Raw genomic sequence first — 19,671 nt, forward strand, 5'->3', positions numbered from 1 at the left:
GTACATAATGATTTCCATCAACTTTAACCCAATCTTTAAAAAAAAAAAAATCTTCTATAGTGAAATAATTGAAATAATAAAAAGACAGAGAGGAAAATCAACACAGCTTTTCTTTTATACAGGGCAAAAGCCATGCCAACTCAAAGCAAGAATCACCAAAAGAAATCATCTAGAGTCCAATTTACAGATATTGAAACAGACCCAGAGAGAGGTAGTAATTATCCACTAGACATCCTGGCCAATCACGGAAATTCTGGACTTCTGATGACATCTTAAATAATTGTTTCCACAGGTCTAACTAAGTTGTTTCACTTTGTTTTTAAGAGATGACATATTCTTTGTAAGGTTGAGGAAATATCCTTATTCTGCTTGACCCTCAGAGTGTCTCACCTCTAACCCTTCTCGGTGTCAACCAGAGTTCTATTGATATTCACGAGCACCATCTTCCAAGGTTACTGGAGATTCTTGTCAGTAACAATTCTAATAAATCACACATCTGTACTAACTATCATGGCAAACAGCACAAAGCCATTAATTATTGAGGCTGCGTAGTTTGTCGTAGGAACAGAAATAGTCAATTTAAGGACCTGGAATAGAATCAAGGTCTTTTGTATTTCTTTCCAAATTTTATATCAGGGAACAGAAAACTCCAAGCCCGGTAACCAAGAATGAGAGTACCATGAAATACTAGTATCATTCAAATCATTTTCCCCCATCTGTTGCCTGAATTCCTTTCCCAGAATTCTTGCCAAAATTCATTTGATAATGATGATGGTGGTGAGCGTGACAGTAATCATAGTGTTACGTGCAAAATAGTGTATTCACATGTTAGACACACACCCATTACTTCATGTGGTCTTCATGTCAACTCTGAGATATGTTATTAACACAGATTCATAACTGAGGCTTAGAGAGTTTAAAAAAATGCACTTGGTAAATGCCAAAGGATCATTTCAAATGCCCCCCAATGAAGGTAAACTTGCCATCTTCTAAGGTGGCCTACTTTGAACTTCAACTGCCCTTACTATTAGAAAGGCATTGTCCTTATGTTGCATTGCTGATTGCTTTTCTCAGCTTCTAAATACTGACCCTTGCTCTGCTCTCTGGAGCTGCACAGAAGTCTCATCCTACTTGCAGAGATTCCTATCTGAGTAAAAATAAGAGGCACAAACAGCTTCCATGATATCCAGGCAAAGTTCTAACACATCTTCTTCTGGAAACAATACCCTATAAGTGCTTCTTCCTTAGGACGAATAACTCCGCTATAATTGTCAGTCTGTGTTCTCCCAATAGATAGTGAGTTTATTTAAGGCAGGAGCCATGCACAATTTTATAATATGTGTATTCCAGGCACACTGTTCAACACAAAGCTTTTTAAAAAAAATTATTTTCAATTGAGATATAATTCACATGCCATAAAAATACCAGGAAATCAATATCATTGCCTAATTCCAGAATATTTTAATCATTCTCAAAATAATAACCCCTGTATATATCAGTAGTTGCTCCCTATTCTCCCCTCCACCCAGCCACTGGTAACCCGTCTTTCTGTGCCTACAGATTTGCCTATTCATATAAAAGGAATCATAGAATATGAAGTCTTTCGCGTCTGGCTTCTTTCACACAGCATAATGCTTTCAAGGTCCATCCATGTTATAGCATGTATCAGTACTCCATTCCATTTTATGGCTAAATAGTACTCAATTTCAATGATATGCTACCTTTTATTTATCCATTCATCAACTGGTGGATATTTAAGTTATTTCCACTTTGGGGCTATTATGAATAATACTACCATACATTCATACACAGGTTTTTGTGTGAATATATGTTTAAATTATCTTGGATATAAAAGAAATAGAACTTCTTGGTCTTCTGATAACTCTACGTCTAATCTTTTGAGGAACTGCTAGACTTTTTCCAAAGTGGCTGCACTGTCTTACAATCAACCAGCAATATAGGGTAGTTCCAATTTCGCTATATCCTTGCCAAAATGTGTTACTGTCTGTCTTTTTTATTACAACCATCTTAGTGTGTATGGAGTGGTACCTCATTGTGCCTTCATTTGGTCATTTCCCAGATGAATAATGACAACAAGTGCCCTTTCCTATGTGTGCTGGCCTCTTCTGTATCTTTAGAGAAATATCAATGCAGATCCTCTGTCCATTTTTTAATTGGATTATCTGTCTTTTTCTTGAGTTGTAAGAATCATAATATAGGCCATATCAGAAGTATGATTTGCAAATGTATTATCCCAGTCCATGGGTTGTTTTTTCACCTTGATGGTGTTACTTGAGGCACGCAAGTGTTTACTTTTCTTTAAAGATTTATTTATTTATTTTAGAGAAAAGAGAGAGAGAGACAGCATAAGTGGGAGGGGCAGAGGGAGAGGGACAGGGAATCTCAAGCAGACTCCACACTGAGTGTGGAGAGGACACAGGGCTTGATCCCAGGACCCTGAGATCATGACCTGAGCTGAAACCAAGAGTTGGGCACTTAAGGGACTGCAGCACCCACATGCCCTCAAGTGTTTACTTTTGAAGAAGTCCAATGTATCTGTTTTTTCTTCAATTGCTTTGTGTTTCTGGTGTTACTGACTAATTCAAGGTCATGAAAATTACTCCCATTTATTCTCGAAGAATTTTATAATTTTAGCTCTTATATTTATGTCTTTGATCCAATGTAAGTTAATTTTATATATGATCTGAGGTAGAAGTCCAACTTCAATCTTTTGCACGTGGATATCCACTTGTTCTAGCATCGTATGTTGAAAACTATTCTTTCCCCCATTGAATGTCTTGACACCAATGCTGAAAATCAGTTGGTCATAAATGTAAAGGTTTATTTCTAGACTCTCCATTCCACCCCATCGTTCTACATGTATCCTTAGGCTAGCACCACACTGCTTGATTCCTATAGTTTTGTAATAGGTTTTGAAATTGGGAAGTGTGAGTCTTCTACTGTCCCCCCCCCCAAGATTGTTGTGGCTATTCTTTTTTTTTTTTTTTTTGAAAGATTTTATTTATTTATTTGACAGAGATAGAGACAGCCAGCGAGAGAGGGAACACAAGCAGGGGGAGTGGGAGAGGAAGAAGCAGGCTCATAGCAGAGGAGCCTGACGTGGGGCTCGATCCCATAACGCCGGGATCACGCCCTGAGCCGAAGGCAGATGCTTAACCGCTGTGCCACCCAGGCGCCCCTGTTGTGGCTATTCTTGATCCCTTCAATTTTCATATGAATTTTAAAATTTGCTTGTCAACTTCTACAAAGAAGAAAGCTGGAATTCTGACAGGGATTGCTTTGAGTCTGTACAACAATTTGGGGAGCACACCATCTTAATAATATTAAGTCTCCTAAGCAATGAACACAGGATGTCTCTCCATTCACTCAGGCTCTCTTTAAGATTTCTCAACACCTCAACAGAAATTTTATGTACAATTTAGTAGTCAATGAATAAAAGAAAAAAAATCAATAAATGAGTGAATAAACCAATCAATAAATAATAGAGAGAAAATCCAAGCAGCCCTTGGAGAATCATGTGCAATGGCCACCACATTCTTGAATCTCATTTTCCTGCTCATAAAGCCACCCTCCATGAGTCCCAGTTTTCAAGGTACATCTTAGTCTTCTTCTCACATCTTCAGCTGTAAGTCCTATTGTTTCTTTCTCTTTTGCCTGTCTGATATGATGGATAGTGTTAGAGGAGTGCTGGTCTGAATGACCCACCTCCGTTCACACCCATCCTTCAGAAGGTACTTCAGAAAACTTGTTCTAACACAGCTGCAAGCAGACCACCCAATTCTCTCTCTTTTTACTCCCCTTGCAGTTTGTGAGGTCTGATCGCAAGTGACTGTAAAAATAGACTTGCCCATAAACAAAGTTAAACATCGTAACTTTTAGCTATGCTAGGCTGGCTGATGAGAAAAGGAGCCCTAAAATTAATATTACATAGAATATTATGTCATCCAGGATGCTGTTTATAAAAACCGTTTCCTGACTTTGACTGCTTGGGTAGGGATCAATTTAACATAAGTTGGCCATTTGGGAAATAAAACATCACGTTGTGTAGGTTGGGTAGTAGAGACAGCCAAGAAGATTCCTTATTGCTAAGGAGCTTAGCACATCTCGAAACATCTAGGAAGCAGCATTTTCCAATATTTTCATATAAGTAGTACAATATCAAGATGAAATTAGGAAGAGTTTAAAACACCTCACAAACGATTCAGGTAATGGCCTCATGCATATGACTACTAGTCCTTTAAGCTTTCTGAAACACCACATTTCTTAAAAGAGACAAATAAATATTCTATCTCTTTAGCCCACTTTAAATCTTATATTTTATTTATGCCAGCAAATATGTTACTTTAATGGAGCCATTGTTTACCGTCAGTATAAGCAAAGAATCCATTTAGAATTAAATGATCTCTTTTTTAAAAAGTCTGAAGTTTACATATTTTTAAGGATGTTTATGGGCGCACATGCGTACATACATACAGAACTTATGTTCATTTAAAAAGCATGAGTTAGATTTAGGAAAGTCATTAGTTTTGAAATGGCTTGTAACTGGCATATATTTATGACATTTCAAATATTGGTCAGGAGGTATCAGAAACAATGTGGTAAAGGAAGGAAAAGATGAATCACAGAAACCCAAGCAAAAGAGTCATATGATAATTCTGCATTTTTTTTCCTGAAGAAAGGAAATATCTATCAGTTCATCATTCAGGTAACTTTTGTCCCCTATCACTGAATTCAAAGAATTTATCACATTGATCTTTGTATTAGGAAACATGGAGTAAGAGAAAGGTTTTCTCGTTTCTGCAATTCTAAAGAGGATACAGAAAATAACTTGATGTTTATTTTTTATACCATCCCAATAATAAGAAAATGGTATTGTATTGAATTATAACCTAAGATAATATCATCTTCTCAACCAAGTGCACTGCCTTCAAGTGTCAAAAGGCAATCCAGGGGATAAAGCTAGAAATTCTAGCTGAATCAGTACCCATCAGTAAGCTGTCCTTAACAAATCTCATTTGCCTCAGTTGAACTTATTTTGTATTGATGCAAATACATGCCCACTACATAAAAATCAGAAAGCAACAGTACCTTTGCTATGCACTAGCCGGATGTCAAATCTAGACTGGATTCTCTGGCAGACCTCGAGGGTGTGGATACTTACATCATTACTGGACCCGATGACAACATTTACTCATTTAGGCAGTAAATATGAATTTGTCTGCCTCTTGTGTGCCAGGAAACAAAAGATAATCTTGTCTCAAGGACTTCACAGTCTGGTATTTATCACAATTGTTTCTTTGCTGTTCAAGCTTAAGGCATCACACACTTTTATCTGGTCTCAGTAAGGTATACTCTGTGAGTGCCGTCGTAAGATGTCTTACTTTACATTTAAGCAATGTGTGATTCAGCAGAGCAAAACCAATCCAATTCCCTTCTGTGGCCTTGAACTCTGATATGACAGCATAACTGAGGGGCACATGGAGGGGATGGCCCAGCGACAAAAACAGAGAGACAAATTCCAAAATTCGCAAGTGGCCCTGTCTGTACTTACTAGTGAAATCTATACTGGCTGATTCAATACAAGTATTTGCCCAGTTGGTATCTTTTATTTCAAATAAAACTCCAGGTTAGAATTTTATAACGAAATATGGATGCTCAAACCATGAAACACAACACACTATGGTTCTATGTTTGTAATTAATAGATTCCCTGAAACGCAATGCATGACTTCCTTGGTAGTTTTTCCACAGTGTGAAAAGGACCTTAGCAGTTATAGTCCAATGTGATATTTTGCATGGAGGACAGACCAGTTACTCACCATGACAAATGGTGATATGTAGGAATGGTTATTAACCACCTCCAACCTTCTGTCTAGAGAGACCATCATTATCATCATTATACTTTAGTTTGGCTATGAAGCATATAAAGGAAATGGGTATCAAAATGGACAAAAACAATGACCATATCTTATCTGAGGTTTGCCTTTTTCTCTTAAAACTCAATATTCTTATGTACTTGCCATGGTAAGGTCTAATCATCTTAAGTAAAAAATATAGCTGGATTTGTAATTTGTTGTTTATTTTCTTTTCAAATTGAGAAAAAAAAAAAAAGGTGCGGGGGGCACATGGGGTTTTAGACCAAAGCTACTTGCAAAATAAATACTTAAACAGTGGGAGAGGAGGAAAGAAACAGGGAAACCAGTCCTGACAAGAAAGCTCTTTAATTTTACAAATGCAGTGTGTGCTTCTGCATGGACACAGAGTTAATCATTTTCACTAAGATGCTGTTAGAAAATGGGAGAAAATCAACAGCTGGCTTTGTGTGTTTCTTTTTAAACCAAGTCCTGGATTGAGAGATTTGGTGTAATATAAGACAATCATCTCTGAGCCAAGGACCCACCCAGGTATGGCAAAGAAATAGGTTAAAGGCTACCCCCCGGGACCAAGACCAAGGTGCCAGAGATGACCCCCCCATCCGCCCCAGGCTCTAGCAGGCCTGGCTTCTCCATGGTACTCAGCAGCAGCAACCTGCTCGGCTCCCTCTCCCATCACTGCTAGGAGCTAACCTACAGCCTACACCGGGAGCACATTCTTAAACTGGGGCAGGTGAAATGGACATTTGTCTGCCAAAGTTCTGTAGAGGTGCAATCCAAGGTATATTTTTGGCCTAAATTTCCACTCTGAAAATGTTCTATTTTCACGGCACTCAAAACAAAGATTAAAAGCTAACTTTATTATTATTTGTCACGTATGACACAAACAAAAGCATCACCTTCTAAAAAAAAAAATGGAGGAGGTATAAATGTTATTGAGATGCAATTATATACAATCTAAAAATTAATTGCCCGTCATCAAACTCTTGGCATGCAGGTCTGAGTCAGCTAACCACTCCTCCACCCCCATCAAGTTGTTATTTCACTGCTGAAGTTTTCTAGCAGGTACAAACTAATTCAAAATAAACCCGATCTTCTCAACGCGGACAGTGCAAATAATAAGATCTGTGTTTCTTCTCAAGTGGTATTTCCACACATTTTATTGTACTCCAGTTCATCTCTTATATATATATGTGAGGTTTCTACAGTGTTTCAACTTTTCCCATAGCTTTCAAAGAAAGCTATTAGTAAACAGACAGTGCAGACATAGCGACAACTCCAGTGTTTCTTTTCTCTAGCAAATCACAGCATGCTCCCAAGGTTTTCCCAGGAGAATATAGGAAAAGGAAGCCAACACTGTCCACACCTATTCCCTTTCTCAAACAGCATAAGACCCAGTTCGTGTCTCAATTCTCCAGAGACCCAACAAAGAACCCACCAGGTCCCAGCGTGCAGGGATAGCCCACATCCCAGCAGAGTGTCAGTGTGCCTCAGCTTTCATCCCCCAGTGGCCTGCATGTTTGGGTTGCACTGAATAATATGAAATATTAAAAATTTAATTACTAATTAATCTCCCCTGCAGCTGCTCATGGCTTTTGCAAGCTAGAACAGGGAGCACAAGAGAATTGCAGATCCGTGGCACCACCAGACTCCACCCTGATTACACTGTCTCCAAGCCCTCGGGCCACGTGAATTCCTAATAAACAGCCTTCCATACAACACGCACACACCTGAAATACTTTCTCAGTTGGCCTCACAGATTATTGCTCTATGCAAAGAACTTAGTGTGGGAGCCCAGGGATTGCAATTAAATTGTGTCCATGTGACCAAACAGCATGTATGTTCTGTTTCCAAATAGACTAAGAAGTTACAGTCATTTTTAAATGCCTTAAATTAGGAAGATAAATATGCCATTTCCAGGGTAAACAGCATGCAGAAATGATGAGCTCCAAATCTTCAAAGACCCAAAGCTTTAAAGCAACACAAGCTAACAATCCCAAAGCAAAATGGGAAGAATCGTGTGAAAGGTTGGTTGCTTTGCGCGAACATCTTATTTCTTGTAGTTCTAGAATAATACTGCATCTCTGCCAAAGGGAAGTCACTGTAGTTACCATGCCCATCTTAGAAACAAAGAAAAGGCAGCTCAGCCTGGTGATGGCATAGTTCTCACAAATGAAGCTCTTCCCAGAGAGGTGAGCACATGGAATGGAGAAGACCGTAATCTTCTTCCTGGCAAATTTGGAGTCTAAACTCTCAAACTATGCCCAGCCCCATCCTTATGCCCAAAATCTGTCCAACATTTTCATACTAGCATAAATGAGGATAGGGAAACCACATTCGATCAATTCAAAAGTGACTTGATTCAAAAGTTACTAAATCCCCAGGTACCATGAACTAGTAATATAAAATATCTGAAAGTTTTTCCAGGTCACCTAGGGACCAGCTCCAATGCTACCCAACTTCTTGTGGGAAGAAGAGGCAGTTTTGTACTAGAGATTAGAAGACCAGCGCTCTAGCTATGCCTCTGCTAAGAGAAGGGGGAAAAAAACTCATGATTTATCCTTTGTCTTCTAAGAAATTGACAGAATTACAATTGAACCCTAGCATAGCTGCACTTCTACCCAGAAATGATGCTCAGTGGGTAAGGTCAGGTTATCTACTAACTCACAGATGCTATATGGTCATAAATTTTCTGTTTACCTTTGAGGTATGTTCTTTATCTCCTCCTTTGTTATGTTTCCAAGACATATTTTTAGGGAAAGTACCACAAAAGAGAGACACTGTGGAATAAACTAATTGAGATGCTAAAAAGAACCACACTGTCCCTTGGTTGTGGTTATCATCCACAGAGAACCATTATAGCATGGTTCAGGAAAAAGAGAACCATTCATCTCGCCTCTAACTGAGCCTCATTGAACAATATTCTTTCCCTCTCTGGGGAAAAACTTTCCTTCTATAAAGTAAGTGTTGGGCTACATGACCTCAAGAGCTCTCTTAAGCTCGGATACTCTATGATCATACTGGGTCTGTGATTCACTCCATAACCACCTCTGACCTTCTCACAGCTGCTCCTCTAAAACTCTTTCCTAATGCACGCATTTTAAAATGATTAGAAATTTTAGTTTCAAACACTAAGGTAGTTTCATTGCATAACTCTGTGCAGTGTCACAAATGTATATTTTTACATTATAAAATTCATTTAAAAAATTACCCCCAATCCCACTGTAGCCAGAAGCACTATTGCTATCTCTGCCCCTCCCCGTACTGCCCATTCCTCCTCTAAGAGGCATCAAGAGGGATACCTAGGTATTAAGTACAGGTGATTTCTTCATCTACCATTCCCCTTTGCATTCCACATATCCTGTATGTCAGAAAGGACCTAACTCATTCCTCAAACAAGGCATTCACATTCAACATTCCTGGACTTCCTCATTCCTGTTTTTCTGGTACCCTGAATCCCATGTCTTTCCCATGACATAGGCAGCCAAGAAAACTCAAATGCTCCATGATGTCCCCCCTGACACTTCCCTAGAAAGGTATATAAGTATAACGCTGATATTCCTATTTTTGATTTTTCAACAATTTCAACATCTGGTGAGTCACATGATAATTTCAAGTAGCAGAGGGAAGTGCTTCTTTGGTGTCCTTTCCAATTGTTTATGTGCTTATCTCTTCTCTAAGACCAGAAATTACTCTAGAGCAAGGAAATGTTGATGCTGATCTTTATGTTTCCAATGCCTAATCCACAGTGGGATCTCAATAAATGTTAGGTGAGTGAACGAATATGTAGAATGAAGCCAAATTTCCCAAATTAAAAAATGGATAAAAAAGCACACCGAACTAAAGCTGGGAAATCTGAGAGCACGAATGATTCCCTTGGAAAAAGAAAGAAAATGTCCCATAAGATATATTTTTAATAGCTCAGACACTTTTTGAAGTTATAGAGCTCCTTTGGACCTCTCACTCTGCAAATACTTCACATATATCATCATTTTCCCTTAGATCCATGAGTCAAAGCAGGCTAACAAAGGTGATTCAGAGGTGGGCTTGGGGAAGCATACAGCACATGTTTAAATAATGAGAAATCAGAAACCTACTAGCTTACTTTAAGTAGTCAGGTGACTCAACAGATTTTGCAATTTGCTTTGTATCAAAAATGGAAACATCAAAGTTGGGCATTAATAGTCTACATTTCTAGGACTTTCCAAGTACCTTTTAATTACAACACAACACAGTCTCCTGCAGATATCATCTTCTCTTGGCACATATTTTTTTTTAATATTTTAAACGTGTGATTATTGTTCTCACAGCATATAATTATGTTAACCAATAAATACTAACACGTCTAATTCAGTTCTACCAGAGTGAAGATAATTCAGAGGAATGAGATGTGTCTCTCAATTAACCCTTGCTTTCCTAAATCAGAATAATAAAAAAAAAAAAGTTAGAAAGGAGCCCTCTTTAATTTCTGAATGGAACAGGCATATTGAAAGTAGATTTTCTCCCAACCCTCAACTTCTTCTATGTAAAGGTTACCATTATTAGTTTTTTTAACCTTCTAAATGTTTTATTTTTTATGAGAAAGCCATACGTAAGGGATACTGTTACTCCTATGACTGATTTCATAGTTTTGTCATTGGTTAAAAAAAAATTAAAAATTAAAAATTAAAATAAAAACAAAAAAAATCCTGGCATCCTCATTCTTGTTCTGGAACTTAAAACCAAACACACAAAAAAGTCAAGGTCCGGCTGTTATGTCCTGAGATATGTCCCTTACCTGCCTCATCTTTGTTTCCTCAGCCACAAACTAAGCACACCTTCTATATCTCAGAGTTGAGGCATCTGTTTCTACTCAAGTGAGAACATACATGGAAGTGCTTTACAATCAGTAAAGTACTGCCCAAATATCTGTGATTATGAGTTTGTGTGCACAGTACGACGGCTCAAACAGAAATGTAGATGTTGAATGACCCATTAAAATGCAGAGATTTATGGGAGGCATGCACAGACAGAGCCTTCAAGAATGAAAGCTATATTAAGCAAGAACCTCTAAGCAGAATCTCCCTAGTATATACTAGGGTATAAAAATTTAGGCGATTTAAAAAAAAAAAAACACACCTAAAGATAAGCCCTATTACAAAAAGGGCGGGCCGGTGTGGGGGGTTATAGAAGTATTTGAGCATAAGACAGGTGAGTCCAGCTGTAAAGTCAGTGGTCTCGCTATCCTGAGACACTGGGCTTGAGGTATGTGCTGGGGGGAATAAGAGAAAATGTTTAACGTCAAACATTGGCCAGGAGCGATGAAGTAAGCAAGGCTCGTTGAAGAATAATTCTTTGACTTGGGCTCATCCTCTGGCATCTTTCCAGCGTTGGTCTTGTTTCTGTGTTTTTGTTCGTGTTTTTTTCTAGAATGAATTGTAATTTTCCCCTGCTTGAGAACCTTCAACTATTCCCCATTATCTTTATAAATGACAGGACAGAATGTTAATCTGGCCTTCCACGGGGTCCACAGGCTGTCGGTAGGGAACCTTGTGGTCCTCGAGCCACTCCAAACCTTCAGGGGCGTCCTCTGCAGCCACCCAGCGGCTCGCAGTGCCCTGACAGCACCCTGGACCTTCCTGCTTTCCAGCTCAGGCTCTTCTCCCTTCTGGCCCCCAACATGCAGTGCCCCCCTCCCTCCAGCTGAACAGGCAGGTTCTCTGACACACCTTCTCAGAGCCTGCCACGTTCACGTTCTTCTACCGTATCTGCCAGAGCATGACTTCTAAAACCACGGGCTCTTGGAAGATGGCAGCGCGGTTCTCTTTTTCCTCCCTTTCAACGGCTCACTTTCCTTCTCCCAGCAGTTCCCCCAACAGACCAGAGCGCCTGCTCCATACAAGCCGCCCAGGGCACGCTGACAGCAGTGAAACGCACTTTCACCACGGGCAGGCCCGGTGGAGCTCTGGTGTTTCACCTTGTGCCTCCACGCGGCTGACGGCCCCATTACGTGAAGGGGTCATGGGAATATGTCTAACGAGGAAAGCACTGCCATCTTGCGTGTGGAAATGACTGACAGCAGAGAGGCAGGGCTGGCTTTTAGCTCGTGAAAGAAACCACTGTGAACACAGGAGCTGCTGTTCAAGAGCCAGCACGAGAGCCAGGGTGCCGGATGCACTATCACGTAGTCAAGCAAACATCACACGAGTCAAACAACAGTGATGACAGTGCCAGGCCCATGTCTGCACCTAGAGCTCTGCTGGCTGTCTTCTGAGGACCCAGAAGCCCTCGAATAGATCTGCTGTGTCCTCCTCGAGACCCGAGAGAGACACGATGACCCACAGCAGGGGGAGATCAGCTTCTGCGATGCAGGTAATAAACTGAGGAGCAGAGAAATGGCCAAGCTCCAGAGTAAGCACAGAAATGAACAGAAGAGCTAATGAGAGGGCTCCGCTTGCGCTTAAAATACAGATCCTAATTGCTATCACTAACTCTGGTGAGATGGAGGAGAAATACACTTTTCCAAAGTGTCGATGCCACTATAAGCTGTTCACCAGCTTTGGAAAGAAAAGTAAAACAAGTCGTGCTCCTCGATGTAGAAATCCCACCCTGAGGCATCGGAGACGGGGAAGGAACTCCAAGGAAAATGGACAGGGACATGTCCCTCAGAGCATTACTTACAACAAACACCCAAAATAGAAGCCACCTCCATCTCCAACATAAAGGGTCTCTGTACAGAAGACGCAGCCCTCACTTTAACTTGAACCTCGCCGTGCTAAAGCATATTTGTGAAGACTCTGCCAACACATAACAAAATAGCCCTCAGAGGGAAAGCCAGAAAAGGTACAGGGCGATAAAGTAAGAGCAGGTTTAGTTTTCACAATATTTTTCTATAACATTCTTGTGTTCCTTTAAAAAAATACTCACAAATTCAATTGAAGTTTGTCAACTAGCATACGTTGATATTAAAAAAACAAAAATGACAATGTAGAACACTGACTCTGAGAAGATCAAAAAAGAATGGAAGGGCAACAAGATACGGCCTGTTCGCTCAGGTCGCCGTGGCCTCCCTGGGGTTGGCAGCGTGGACACGTTCACAGAGGGCTCTTACCTGTGGGGGCCGAGGCTTGTAGGGGGAGCTGCACTCAAGGTCAGCCAAGATGCTAGTCAGCGAGTCTATCTCAGCATCCAGGCTAGAACGTCTCTCCTCAAGGGTCTTGCCTCCAGGATTTCCCTGCTAGAAGCAACAGAGACATGTTACCCAAAAAACAAAGAAACAAACAAACAAAAAAACCACACAAATAACACAAAAAAACAAAAACCAAAAACAAAAACAAAAAAACATTTCCAGTATCTAGTGATATCAGCCTGTGTGCAAATCTCTCAAGTTACAGTGTGGCTTTGTCCAAGCTTTTCTGCACTTCATTCATTTTATCTTTTACAAAATCTGAAGTAGAATTATCCTGTTTTGACAAATAAGAAAACTGAAAGATATTAAGTGATTTGCCTAAAATCACATCCATTAGAGGCTTTTTTTTGATGAGTTTACAAGTAAAAGGAAAGAAATGTCTCCACTCCTGGGCTGAAGGAACAGATCCAACTGGGGAGGCATTACAAATTCTTTGTGTTCAGAAACCATCACATAGAATGGCAGCATTTGAGCTGGAGCAGGAAGGGGAACAGGCGGGAGTCTGATGGTCTAGGAAGAGGAATCAGTGGGTTAAGTGTGGGCGTCAGATGTGTCTGTGAGAGAGACACAGTGCATTCCAAGCAATGCAACTTCAAAGTGCACTAGAATGGGTCCGCTCAGAGTTCTAGCCAAGGGGCTGCAGAGGAAGCATGTGGCAGTGGTCACTGGTTATGCAGCCAGAGATCTCTGGACTTCACATGTCAGTACCACATGTTATCACAAGCGCTGACCCCCACCTGCGCTCCGAAGCACAGGGGGTGAGTAGAGGGCAAGACAATGTCACAATGGCATTCCCAGGAATCATGAGCAGGCTTGGGGAAAACCAGCAAACAGTCTGCCTAGAGCTTAAGGCAAGGAAACAAAAACTGAGATGGTCTTTAGATTTGGAAGCAGGGTGAGTTAAAATCGTCTTTTAAGATGACAAAGTAATACTGATTGTGGACAGTATTGAGAGTGTTTCTTATGACTCCATCAAGAAACCAAAGTGTTGGGGCTCCTGGGAGGCTCAGTTGGTTAAGCTTCTGCCTTCGGCTCAGGTCATGATCCTGGGGTCCTGGGATCAAGCCCTGCATCAGGTTCCTTGCTCAACAGGGAGCCTGTCTATCTGTCTGTCTGCCCTTCCCCCTGCTTATGCTCTCTCTCACTCTCTCTCTGACAAATAAGTAAAATTACATATATATTTATATATATATATATATATATATAATTATCTCCAAAGTGTCTATAGCAAGACCCAATCAAAATGAAATAATGGGAAATTGGTGTAATCTAATCAACTCTGTTAAACTTATCTAAGGCCATTAAATATCAGGATAGTGTGTGAAAGAGTTTAGAAAAAGCATTGGCCAAGAAACCAGAATATCTTCAGCTACAACAGAAAGGGTACCCTGCTAAGCTAATATTAAATCTTACACTCCTCTAAGTAATGTATCTTGTTAGTGTGCGTGCTACATCGGGTAACAGTAGCATAATAGTATTAATACCACTCATTCCTTTTCCTCTAGTAGTCTGCTCACCAACCCACCTTTCCTGACTCCTGGAACTTAAAATTTAAGTCTCTGCAGAAAACAGACCAAATAGGATCTGGTGTGTCTGTCAGTCTCTTGTGAATTTAGCTTACGTGAGTTTATCCCCCTGGACCTGATCTGTCCCAGGCACCCTGATAGCATCAACATCTATGAAGTCATGGCCCAGCCCCACAGAGCCAAGCATAGACCGTTGTGGGTCCCAGAGGCAGTGAGACATCCTTCCTTGTGAGCCCTCTGTGAATAGGGGTAATGTTTATCCTATTACCTAAAGCAGCCTCCTTGTCATTTTCTGGTTCTGAGTGTATTTCTATGATCCTTGCACTCTGACCCCTCACCCCATTTCGTGTATTTTTCTCATAATATCTGTCATCATCTAACAGTGCCTTTTCTATGTATTTGGCCGTCTATTGTCAGTCTGCCCAAGAAAACACACACTACATAAGGACAGGATTTTATCCATTTTGCTCCTCACTGTTTCCCCAGAATCTTATTCAGGTCCTCATCCATGGAAGTGTTCAAGAAATTCTTTGAGTAAATAAATGAACGAGTAATGACAGACTCTGCCACAGGTCCAGTCAGCAACCTTCTTCATATCCACATCTTTTGGGTGAATGCAGCTAGAGGTATGACAGGGGCATTGGAACAGAATAGGTTCTAGAAAGGGGATCAGAATCCCAGCGTGGTGTGCGCACACTTATGTCTGTCTGTATATCCCATGCTGTATGGCCCAGATTTGTAGATTGCCCTTGAGAAAATTGAGAGATTTTCCTCTGCTCTCTTGCCATAGCCAAAAATGGAAAATAGTAATAATAGCAGGTGGGTTATATCTTCTCAGACTCTGAATTTCCAGTTTGACCAAGCCCTACAAGGCCCATGGGTCTCTGTCCTAGGAAGATATGTTTCAGAGTGCTAATCCCACTATCAGAGGTAATTTCATCCTTATCCCACTCAGAAGTACTAACTATGAAATATGGCAGTAGTATAAGGAATAAAATCCCTTTAAAACTTAACATTCATGTAAACATTCTGGGGAATGGGTCCTGGTACAACATGGAAAGGTGGGACATTGGTGTTTGGGAAGGCAACTGAGAACTATGTGAATCTGATTCTCCTATGTGTATTTCCGTAGCGTCACAGACAGCATACTATATCGGTAAGGGTGGGGGATTGGTTCAATTCTTCTCTGGGCCATAGTTTCCTCCCCCTCACCTGCCCTACCTAAGCCAGAGGGATGTTACAAGATTCAGATAAGAAAATGGATGGGAAAATACTTTGTAAACTGTAAAGTGCTATAATTATGATCATTTTCTTAAATAGCATTAATTATAGTAACCAGTAACTATAAATTAATATGAATAATATAGCTATTGTTAATTATTCTTCTTCTTAAAGGGAGCATCATTCATTAAGTGTCCCCTTGGGGTATCAGTAAAGAGACAGAATTTAATCAGGTCTTCAACATCTGTACTTTAACTGTAGTAGAAAGTACATCAACTGCCCATGCTCTAAGTACTGGGATATCTAACCACAGACTCAAAAGTCATGGAGTCATCCTGAGCTATACAATGAAGCAAGTAATTATAGTGCTTAACGAGCCTGTACATGTAAGGCTTCAGTTAGTATCCAGCCTCCTTATCCTCTCGTCCCTCCAAGTTGGGACTACTCCTTATTTTTAGTTTCTCCTATTAGGTTGACGTAATTCAACAAGTCTCAGCCTAGTGCTGTGGGATTTTGCACTATAGACCCCCAGCCCCTTACTGCCCTGCCTGACCTTCTGATAAGAGCTCTGCTGCCATATTTCAATCCCCATTATAGATCAGAACAGGTCTCTTTCTCACTTGAGTGTCTCTATTTTATGCCTTGGTTCGACTAATGGAACTCCTGCCACTTCCTACATCAGTGCTCCTCTTGGTCCTCTCCTCTACGGAACCTGTAGATGCAGGACCTATCCTCTACTCTCAACACTTTATACTAGATCCCAGAGGCAACCGTCTTAACCAACTCACAGAATCATACACTCTTAGCAATGTGTTTTCCTAACTTCCTATCACTGCAGCCTTATAATCACCTGCTCAAGGCCCCATAACAATAAGGAAGATTCCCCTGGCACTTTGCTTAAAGTGATTTTTCTAGATTCTGCATGACGTCCTATTAAGGGGTCACTGTAATAATAACAATTCTCATGCTCTCGGACCAAACTAGAGAGATTTCCAGTGTCTTAGCCCAGGTTCTGCCAAAAAACAGGCCTGAGACAAAAGCTGGTGTGTAGGTCACTTGTTTGGGAAATGACTCTCAGGAAACAAGACTGAAGGGCTGGAAGATTTAAGCAGGGGAGGGGGAAAGGCCAATTCAAAGGTGCTAGAATGAGCTGGCCAACACTGTGGACAACTAGGGCTCCACTCTGCTGGGGCGGGGGTGTTCTGAGGAGCCCTGGGAAGCATGCCTCAGATCTCCCCACCTAAGGGATGAAAGGAGGCTACGTAATCCTCAGGCTCCAGTTTTCCACAGGTTTAGGGTTGCCTATGGGTTATAAACTCCCCTGTACTCACGCCAAGAAGTAAAATGGTGGCAGAAGATTGTCAGGGCAGAGAGTGAGAGACAGATATTGGGGCTGAGGCGAGGTGTTGTCAGGTCATACCTGTGCAGAAGCGGGCACCAGAGCAGTGGCTGGGGTGTGCAGGTGGGAAGAGAGGACGAGAAGCTCGATACCAATGCAGTCCAGTGACTGTCTTTTCACTCACTAACTGCTATAAAAACCCCATGAGGTAGCCACCCATGATATTATTTTCTATAAGATACTTATTTTCATTCATTCAATAAAAATGTATGTGACAAAAACTCACCAAACCACAATCGGGGCTTATTATAACTTGGAAAATCATAATTCTTTGCGCCACTAGCAGAATTATAGGGTCATGAGTTCCCCATGGCAAACATGTAAGAACAGACTTTAAAGCAGAGCCCAGAACTAAAAGTGTATAGCATGGGAGGCTACTTCCAAGACTCTGACTTGAAATGGGTGACCTTTTTGCCTACACTGTAGCTGCTCATCCACTGCACTGTTTATCACTACAGGTAATAGACAAGGAGTGACAGTAATGAGTTAGGAAAGAGTATTATTCAATCGTATTTATTCATTCTTTATATCCAAAGGTCTTTATTTAAAAAAAAAAAATTAAACACACAGGAAAGTTTAACTCCACCCATATACCTTTCCGCCAGATGCATCAATAGCCAGCACTAGGCTATACTTACTTGCTCTCACTCTCTCTCTCTCTCGTAACAAATACATTTATTGATTCCATTTGTTATTACAGCTAAACCATCTGAAAGAAGTTGTAGAAACTTCCCCTCCATATACTTAGGCTTACATCTCCTAAGAACTCCTTGTACCATGATCACACCTGGGAAGTGTAATGCAGGTGTGGATTTTTTTTTTTTTTTAATGTAGACTCCACACTGAGCCCAACATGGGGCGTGAACTCAAGACCCTGAGATCAAAACCTGAGCTGAGATCAAGAGTTGGACGCTCAACCGACTGAGCCACCCAGGTGCCCCTGGGTGTGGAATTTTCTAATGTGCACGCATGCTCACATTCACCAGCGATCTCAGTAATGCCCTTTTATTTATTATGATTACTTTCCATCCAGAATCCAATCGAAGATCACACGCCGAGATGATGTGTCTTTTAGTCTCTCCCCTCTGCGCCCCTATTTTTGTCTTCCATGAAACAGACTAAGAATTCAGGCCAGGTGTCCTAGAAAAAGTTCAACCATCTTGCTTTGTCTGATGAATAGACTTGGATTAAAAAAAAGTTGGACAAGAATATTATGTGCATCATGCTGTGTCCTTCCCACCGCATCACATCAGGAAGCTCGGGATGACAGTCCGGCTCGGTTTAGTAATATCAAATTTGATGCCCTGATGAAGGTGGTGTCCACCAGATTTCTTCATTGTAAAAGTTGCTCTCTTCCCTTTTAAATCAATAAATTATCTGAGAGATGACACTTTAAAACCCTGCTATTATTTTGCTCATCAAGAATATTTCCCCCAAAGGTTTTAGCATCCATAGAAGGTCCTTGTCTGAACTACTTACTGCACTGGTGGCTGCAAAATGGGGACAGGGTTCATGATTAATGAATGGAAATAAGGGCACTCTGCTTAGCATAAAAGAAGTCATTTGCTAAGTATTCATTTCCGTTTTGAGGTAGGGGAGCAGGACAAACTGCAATGTCCACTGCTATGAAAAAATATCAGGAACCACCTGATCAAATCAACATTCTTAAAAAGAGAGTTCCTATTCAGGCTGTTAAGGGAACCAAAGGATCAAGGGGAAAGGTCTAGTTAATTAAGAACCATTGTCTGTCCTAGGAAGCTTACTGCCTAGAATTAGAGCCCATGTCAGTATCACACTCAAGCTATGCATGGGCCTGACCTCATCCTCAGCAGTGTCCAGAATCTTTGAGGTGGCCAAGCAATCACAAGGATATCACAGAAGGGGGATTTGAAGAGCCAAGATTTTTAAGGGACAGCTCAAAAGCACACCTGGGAAAGAAACCAAATCATCGGAGAGAAAACTTGATGTTACATGTACTAAATCTATGACATTTAAACCATGTTTTCCAAAGCTCAGGGAACTTCAGCAGACCCCATGTGTAACACCAAGGGAATCCCAAAGGGACCCAAGCTTGGGCTTCCTTTAGTGATTATGAAAAAAAAAAAAAAACCCAGATAGCTTAGAAATATAAAACTATCTCATCTCAGGAAACCCTAGAAGGCTAGGAACACAAAACAGTACATTCTTTCACATGCAATTTTGATTTTCTTCTCAGTGGAATTAAGTATTAATAATACAGCATGGATTTCACTTCATTTTTATTTTCTTTTATGGTCGGTGAAGTTCATTATTCCCTTATTTCTAAGGTTAATGAAAAAAACGAACACGGCCAGTGATAACAAAAGGGGTACCAAAAAGCTGTATTGTCTATGAACAACAAAACTAAGTATTTATCATTGATCAGCTCTATCTTTAATGAAGCCGAGAATATAATCAATGAATTTCTTCGTAATCATTTTTATTA

At 40.6% G+C, this 19,671-nt stretch overlaps 1 protein-coding gene across 8 annotated transcripts in view; it reads right to left on the reverse strand.

Annotated features, from left to right (window-relative positions):
• Positions 1-19,671, reverse strand: part of LPP (LIM domain containing preferred translocation partner in lipoma) — a 655,090-nt gene that overhangs the window by 328,388 nt on the left and 307,031 nt on the right. For 6 of the 8 annotated variants that reach the window (XM_034661250.1, XM_034661240.1, XM_034661255.1 and 3 more), the window contains one exon: positions 12,984-13,109. In XM_034661250.1, the coding sequence (XP_034517141.1) occupies positions 12,984-13,109 (126 nt within the window). The remainder of the gene's footprint in view (positions 1-12,983; positions 13,110-19,671) is intronic. The other 2 variants (XM_034661257.1, XM_034661234.1) reach the window with 1 other exon arrangement.

This window comes from Ailuropoda melanoleuca, chromosome 1 (assembly GCF_002007445.2).
Source record: "Ailuropoda melanoleuca isolate Jingjing chromosome 1, ASM200744v2, whole genome shotgun sequence".
In the NCBI taxonomy this organism is placed as follows: Eukaryota; Metazoa; Chordata; class Mammalia; order Carnivora; family Ursidae; genus Ailuropoda; species Ailuropoda melanoleuca.